The 8,165-nt window shown below is 42.0% G+C and overlaps 1 protein-coding gene across 1 annotated transcript; it reads right to left on the bottom strand.

Annotated features, from left to right (window-relative positions):
* Nucleotides 1-6,686: 6,686 nt before the first annotated feature.
* On the bottom strand, nucleotides 6,687-7,877 carry LOC104094110 (aspartic proteinase nepenthesin-2-like). Its single transcript, XM_070188801.1, has 2 exons — nucleotides 7,709-7,877; nucleotides 6,687-7,648 (listed from the first exon to the last, which is right to left on the bottom strand). Exons 1-2 carry the CDS (start codon nucleotides 7,875-7,877, stop codon nucleotides 6,687-6,689), a joined length of 1,131 nt encoding a protein of 376 aa, XP_070044902.1.
* Between the last annotated feature and the right edge of the window lie 288 nt (nucleotides 7,878-8,165).

Raw genomic sequence — 8,165 nt, 5'->3', positions numbered from 1 at the left:
GGTTGTACGGTGACAATTTGTAGTCGTCAGACCTCAGCTGACCTAGTTGAGCTAGAGATGATGGACTTTGATGCTATCATGGGCATGGACTGGTTGGCAGCTTGCTATGCCACAGTTGATTGCCGAGCAAAGGTAGCCAAATTTCATTTTCCGGGTGAGCCAGTCCTTGAATGGGTAGGTAATACACCAACACCCAGAGGTAGGTTTATTTCCTATCTGAAGGCGAGGAAAATGATCGCAAAAGGGTGCATTTATCATATTGTGCGAGTTAGAGATGCAGATGCTGAGATACCTACACTTCAGTCTATTCCCATAGTCAAAGAGTATGCAGATGTGTTTCCAGATGAGCTTCCAGGTATTCCTCCAGAGCGAGAGATTGATTTTAGCATCGATTTGCTTCCAGGAACTCAACCAATATCCGTCCCTCCGTATAGAATGGCACCTGCCGAATTGAAGGAGTTGAAGGAGCAGTTAAAAGATTTGCTGGAGAAAGGTTACATTAGGCCCAGTACCTCACCTTGGGGTGCACCGGTACTATTTGTGCGGAAGAAAGACGGCTCGCTGAGGATGTGTATCGATTATAGGCAGTTGAACAAGGTAACTATTAAGAATAAGTATCCACTTCCAAGGATCGATGACTTGTTTGATCAGTTGCAGGGAGCTAGATGCTTTTCCAAGATTGATTTGAGGTCGGGGTACCACCAGGTCAGAGTTCGGGAAAAAGATATTCCGAAGACAGCCTTCAGGACCCGATATGGCCACTTCGAGTTCCTTGTCATGTCCTTCGGGTTGACTAATGCACCCGCTGTATTTATGGACTTGATGAATAGCCTATTCCGGCCATTTTTAGATCTGTTCGTGATAGTATTTATTGATGATATTCTGGTTTATTCCCGTTCAGAGGATGAGCATGCGGACCACCTGCGAGCGGTACTCCAAACCCTCCGTGATCGTAAGTTGTATGCTAAGTTTTCTAAATGTGAGTTCTGGTTGAAGTCTGTAGCATTCTTGGGGCATATTGTATCAGATGAAGGGATAAAGGTGGACACTCAGAAGATTGAGGCCGTGAAATCTTGGCCTAGACCTACCACTCTGACAGAGGTTCGTAGCTTTCTAGGCTTAGCAGGATACTATCGGAGGTTCGTAGAGGGTTTTTCTTCCCTTTCGGCACCATTGACGAAGTTGACACAGAAAGAAACTAAGTTTCAATGGACAGAGGCTTGTGAGCGGAGTTTCCAAGAGCTTAAGAACAAGTTGACCTCAGCTCCAGTTCTAACACTTCCAGAGGGTCTAGAGGGTTATGCCGTGTATTGTGATGCATCAGGTGTCGGGTTAGGATGTGTCCTGATGCAACATGGGAAGGTAATTGCATATGCTTCAAGGCAGTTAAGGAAGCACGAGAGGAATTATCCGACCCACGACCTCGAGTTAGCTGCGGTTGTCCATGCACTTAAGATATGGCGGCATTATTTATATGGTGTTCATGTTGATATATTTACTGATCATAAAAGCCTACAATATATTTTCAAGCAGAAAGAGTTGAATTTGTGACAGAGGCGATGGCTTGAGTTATTGAAAGATTACGATGTTAACATTCTCTACCATCCAGGGAAAGCTAATGTTGTAGCAGATGCCTTAAGTCGCCGATCTATGGGTAGCTTAGCACATGTAGAGCCCGAGAAAAGACAATTAGCTAGAGATATTCATCAATTGGCTTCGTTGGGGGTTCGGTTAGTAGATTCTGAGGATGGTGGAGTTGTAATCCAAAACACTGCAAAATCATCCCTCATAGCTGAAGTCAAGGAAAGGCAGTACGAGGACCCAGAGTTGGTCGAGTTGAGAGAGCGAGTTCCGCAGCAGAAGAAGCCATTGTTAGAGCTCAAGGGAGATGGGGTTCTCAGATACAAGGGTCGTTTGTGTGTTCCAGATGTAGCAGGGCTACGAGACAGGATTATGTCAGAGGCACATTATTCATGGTATTCCATCCACCCTGGATCGACGAAGATGTATCATGACATTAAGGATATGTACTGGTGGAATGATATGAAGAAGAACATTGCTGAGTTTGTCGCCCAATGTACTAGTTGCCAGCAAGTGAAGGTAGAACACCAGAAGCCCGGAGGGCTAATGCAGACTATAGAGATCCCGACATGGAAATGGGAGGCGATAAACATGGACTTTATCATGGGTTTACCTCGTTCTAATCGTAAGTTCGATTCCATATGGGTGATAGTCGATAGGCTCACGAAATCAGCTCACTTCCTACTGGTCAGATCTACATATACAGCAGAAGATTATGCAAAGTTATATATTAAGGAGATAGTGCGGCTACACGGAGTACCAGTTTCTATTATATCTGACAGTGGGGCTCAGTTTACAGCACATTTTTGGAGGTCATTTCAGAGAGGTCTAGGGACTCAGGTGAATCTCAGCACAGCTTTTCATCCACAGACTGATGGACAAGCCGAGCGCACAATTCAGATGCTCGAGGATATGTTACGAGTATGTGTGTTGGATTTTAAAAGAAGTTGGGATGAACATCTACCTCTTATCGAGTTTGCATATAATAACAGTTACCACTCCAGTATCCAGATGGCTCTGTACGAGGCTTTGTATGGGCGTAAGTGCAGATCTCCTATAGGGTGGTTTGATGTTGGAGAATCTGGGTTACATGGGCCAGACCTGGTTCAGCAGGCCGTAGAGAAAGTAAAGGTTATCCGGGAGCGACTGTTGACAGCTCAGAGTCGTCAGAAGTCATATTTTGACGTGCGGCGACGAGACTTAGAGTTCAGGATTAATGACTGGGTATTCTTAAAGGTATCACCTATGAAGGGCGTGATGAGGTTTGGCAAGAAAGGATAGCTTAGCCCACGGTATATTGGGCCTTATAGGATCATTCGGAGAGTGGGCCAACTAGCTTATGAGTTAGAGTTGCCCTCAGAATTGGAGTCTGTCCATCCGGTTTTTCACGTATCTATGCTACGGAAGTGCATTGGCGATCCTACCCGAGTGGTGCCCACGGATGATGTACAGATTACAGAGGACTTGTCATACGAGGAAATTCCAGTTGCCATCCTAGACCGACAAATCCGCAATCTACGAAATAAGGAGGTAGCTTCCGTAAAGGTTTTATGGAGGAGCAAGAATGTAGAAGAGATGACGTGGGAATCGGAGGAAGAAATGAAGTCTAAATACCCCCACCTATTTCAAAATGAAGATATGGTTCGAGATGGGACGCTACAACATAGCTCTATGTAGGCTAGCAGGTCATCAGGTAAGCTTTTATTTTTCACTTTCAATATTTATGATTTACGGTCGGTGAGGCAAATTGCTGCTATTTATAAAGATTGGCCATGTGTGGCATGCATAGTATGTTTCTGGCTACGTGCAGGTTGGTTTTAACCTAGTGTACGAAGGATACTCTGGAAAAAGTTTCCAAAGTCTCCAAGAGTAAACATTCGAGGACGAATGTTCCCAAGGGGGAGTGATGTTACACCCTATATTTTCGTATGTAAAAATGCGTCGTAAGCAAACTAATGTAGGACAAAAAAATGAGATAATATTTAAAAGTATATAAAGTAAGTTAATCATGTTACCTCTGAGGTTACAAATATTGAAGATCATGAACAACAAGTACAAAGAGGGTTGGACAGTTCAGAAGCTAAAGCAATTAAATAAAACAATGTTTCATCGAAAGTCGACAAGTTGGGAATGTTATAACATGTACCTTTGGGGTGAGACTAGGGTGATTAACATGATAAAGAGATTATGTTATGATTTATATTAGTCGTATTACATCCGTGTGTTATGTTTTTAAGTCAAGCGAGTTGTGGAACAAAAGTCGATGAAAGTCATCACAAGTTACATTCATAAGTTTTACTGAAACTTTGGGTCAAATGTAACTGCAATTTTCTCCCAATATACTTAGAGTTATGGTGTGTTCCACACATCAAATTAAAGATCTATGAGTCTATTTTCCAACGCATTAAACCATTTGTCAATACGACATCGGAGTAGAGAGATATGTGCATTTTTGCGATACTGCGCAAGCTGCTAGGTGACAAGTAGGTGTGTCACCTACTTGCTTAAATGAAAGCCCAAAAATGGGCCATTTCGGGTCGTCCAAAGAGGCCTTTTAAGGGCCTATTTTCTTCATATATTAGACTTAAAATAGAGCATAATAACCAGACATAAGCTCTGCAAAGAATCCTCCCAAAAATTTCCCACAAACCCTAATTGATTTTCTCTCCCTTTCAAGTTCCAATTGGAGGTAAAACTTAGAGTTTGAAGAACCAAGATAGGAGCTGAGTTATCCAACAAATAAGGTGAGTTTACTGCTCTCTTTCATCCATTTTTTCTTCTGTAAATTCATGGTAAGTCGTTCTATACTTGTAAGAACTCACGGGATGGTGATCGGAAGCCGTGAGTTCGAGTTATTCACTTGTAGCGGACTGTTTTGTGGACTGTTTTGTGTTGCTGTTGGGCTGCGTGTTTTATTACTATTTTGTGGAGTTTTGGAGGAGGAAGGGGGTTTATAAACACCATATAAATGTAGGGTGGTTGGCTGGTCGTTCGTCATAACATTTTCGGGTCGTTTGACACTACTACGGTGGTCGTTTTGTGTACGAAGAGATTGGGGTGTGTTGGGCTGTTTTGTAGTATTTGATGGTGTATATAGGGCTGGAAAATGATGTATATATGTTGTTATTGTTCTGTCCTTGTATTGTTGGTGTTATCTTGAAGTTGGAGGAAGGGCATATTATAGGGGAGATGCTGCCCGTTTTAATACAAAATAGGTTTGTCGTTCGTTGTGCGATAGTTGTACCTTTCGTAACTTAACGATAGTATTATTATCATTCTTGTAGATTAAGGTGCGAAGAGGTGAGTTCAACTTGGTGATTGAAAATATTGTGATAAGGTATGTTAAGGCTAAGCCTTCCTTCATTTTGGCATGATCTCGTAGCTACATGTGTTAGTAATGAGACAAAAAGAGAAGTTCATATTCATGAATTTATTCACACTATTCTAGTCTCATAAGTTATAATATTATTCCTTATCGAGACTCTATATTCAATTTTAGTATTGTCTTCTTTCAGTCAAGAGAGCAGCAAGCCTATATATACAGTATTACAGTATTTTCATTACCATCGAGCTATAATCGATGGGCAGGCCCCTATTGGGCAACCTCTGATCAGATGGAAAGTTATATACCGAGCCTACTGTGGCCGAGCGCCTATGAGCGAGCCCAGCATGGTCGAGATACATAGCCTAGTATGGCCGAGCGCCTATAAGCGAGCCTACTATGGCAGAGCAGTTATATATACCGAGCCTTATAAGGCCGTACAATTATTTTACTTACTATATTGAAGGAGTTGAGTCAGTATCAGCAGGTAAGTATATCTCCAGATCATCTTTGACTCCCAGTTAATTTCAGTTATCATATTATCAGTTCAGTTTCAGATTTCAGTTATTTTATTGCCTTACATACTCGGTACATTATTTCGTACTGACGTCCCTTTTTTGGGGGCGCTGCATTTCATGCGTGCAGGTTCAGACAGACAGACGGGTAGACCTCCTCAGTAGGTGTTTTCCGAGTTCCGCCTGATCGGTAAGCTCCACGTCTTTCGGAGTTGCCAGGACTAGAGTTTTGTGTACATCTTATGTATATCTGTATATATGTTATGGGTAGGTCGGGGCCCTGTTCCGATCACAGTACATCTATCAGTAGAGGCTTGTAGGCATATCCTGTTGGTTAGTGCAGTATGTTGGGTTTGTATAAATTGGTGGTTTGTCAGCTGTAGTAGCTATGACGGCCTTGTCGGCCTAGCTTTATATTGATATTTAGTTAGTGCTAGTTTCCATTCAGTTTTATATTTTGCTTCGCAAATTGTCTTGCAAGGTGGCCCCATGGCCAAAGTATGACATTATGTGTTCAGAGTCCCTTAGTCGCAATTTGGTACGCCAGGTTAGGTGAGGCACGGGGTGCTTGTCTCGCTCCTAGGTTCGGGGCGTGACAAACTTGGTATCAGAGCAGTTCTGTCCTAGGGAGTCTACAAGCCGTGTCTAGTAGGGTCTTGTTTATAGATGTGTTGTGCACCACATTATATAAGCAAGGAACTACAGGGCATTTAGGAGTTGGTTACACTTCTTTGAAATCTAAATCGTGCTATAGAACTGAGTTATAGGAAATTTGAATTAAACTTATGTGTTGGTGTTTGCATGCACAGATGACGGTGACTAGGAAGACTACGGCTAGCCAGAGGAGAGATACAGTAGTAGGTGAGGGGACCAACAGGGTACCCCCAGTAGATGGGGCCCAGTCTGAGGCTCAAGGGGAGACCCCTACTCAGCCATTACCGGCTCCTCCACCAACTACGGAGATTCCTAGGGAAACCGCACATCCAGTTCCCCCTCCACTTCCATTGTTTCCTAAACTACTAACTACGTTTGCTGGTTCTGATTTGGTGGGAATATGAGTTACATGATCACATTTGTTTCATTATATTCTTCGACTCTTTCAGACAAAGAGAACATGTTACCTAAATTCTGTTTCTTAAAATACTGAATTAATTAATGTTTTCTACTAAAAACTATAAACTCCTGACCCGCATTTGTACTAAAAACTACCAACTCCTGGATCCACATTGGTACTAAATAAAGGCAGCCCCCTAATTAGTAAAATATAATTAATCATTCTCTGATATAGACTTACAGTCAACATACTCTAGATACACTTGTTCTTCATATAGATCATACCCGAAATTATGGTCTTGCATTGCTGCTACACCGATAATTGTGATATTTTCTGATTTATTTTCTACTAGACTCTGATGTGCCGAAGTTGACCGAATAGTCACGCAAAATAAATGCGTGTAAATTTGGTCAAACAGGGCATCTGGGCCAAGGTCGAAATCGACACCTCCACTAAAATGAAATATCACGTCAGGATATGCTTCTAAATCCTTCAAAAAATCCCCATAGAAACATAAGCGGTCGCCGGCTACAGATTTTTCAACCTGATTCAATTTCCCTTTCATATACCTCTTTATTTCAGCACTCAATAACTTATAAACTTTATTAGGCAAATAGGTTATTGGAGTTCCTGTGTCAAATGTAACTCCCCCGCCATCCTTAGGTGAAGGGAAAAACTTTTCATCTACTATGCGTTTTTTGTCAATACTAATCCCATCCAACATAACATAATATGACCCTTCATGAATTACAAGGGGTGTTGGATCCCCCTCTATCCTGGCTCCATCACCTATAATTAGGTGACTATATGGGTCATTAAGATCCTTGATACGACCAATACAGTATGAAAATTCAGTTCCTCCTACTTGTGTCAATATCGATGCCTCACTAGGTCCTAAACCAAGTATACCACTATACTGGCTCCCGAATCCTGTCCCAACGTTATCCGTTCCGCACCCAAAAGCTATCCGAGAAACATTCTCCACTGTATTGTTGGAGGTAGTGAAATGAAAAGTTTCCCGACTAAGAGTTCCTATAGACCTAGAGCGATCCACGTAACTTGATGTGTATACACACTCACCTCTGTTACCCCGTTTCCCATTGAAATAGCGACATATCCAATAGTTGAAAGGTACAATAGAATAAGTTGATGAATTGGCAGGGTAATAACGAGTAACTTGTTTTTGATTAGCACATTTAGCGCAGGGATAGCATTGAATCTAGAAAATGTTGCTACCCGTGTCCATTAGTACTAGCTGGTTGATGGCAGGTTCACCAATTGAAATATTGGCAACGAACCCATGATTAGGTCGCTGTAAAAGGGCACTGCGCATGTCATTGAGTGCTATTTGGCTTGTGGAGTTTTGTTCTTGTTCAAACCACACGAGCTTAGCTCGGATAGTCATAGCTCTAGATTCGGGAAACAAAATTGTAAACAATAGGGACATAAACACAACAATGTGTGGTGCCATAATGGGAATTCTCTGGCTTGAGATTGTATTGAAAGACTTACTGTGTATATATAGCCATTGATTTAACTAGGTTTTAGGTGGAAATATTCTTCAAGCAAGCTGATTGCTCTTCCTGTTTTGAACCTAATTTTGTCAAAACAGGTGGGAGGTTGTTTGCCCTCAAACCAGCACCAGTCTTGGCAACTCGTTAATTAATTTTCTTGCTCCAATTACATATGGTCC

The sequence above is a fragment of the Nicotiana tomentosiformis genome, chromosome 11, assembly GCF_000390325.3.
Source record: "Nicotiana tomentosiformis chromosome 11, ASM39032v3, whole genome shotgun sequence".
Taxonomy (NCBI): Eukaryota; Viridiplantae; Streptophyta; class Magnoliopsida; order Solanales; family Solanaceae; genus Nicotiana; species Nicotiana tomentosiformis.
Note: the sequence above shows the minus strand (reverse complement) of the source record. Positions and strands in the feature narration are given on the sequence as shown.

Bases quoted from the DNA above. Each gene is read 5' to 3' on its own strand.
- LOC104094110 (XM_070188801.1), bottom strand. From the start codon at position 7,877: ATGACTATCCGAGCTAAGCTCGTGTGGTTTGAACAAGAACAAAACTCC. The intron at 7,649-7,708 runs GTAGCAACATTT...ATCAAAAACAAG, and splicing joins GCTAGTACTAATGGACACGG to TTACTCGTTATTACCCTGCC.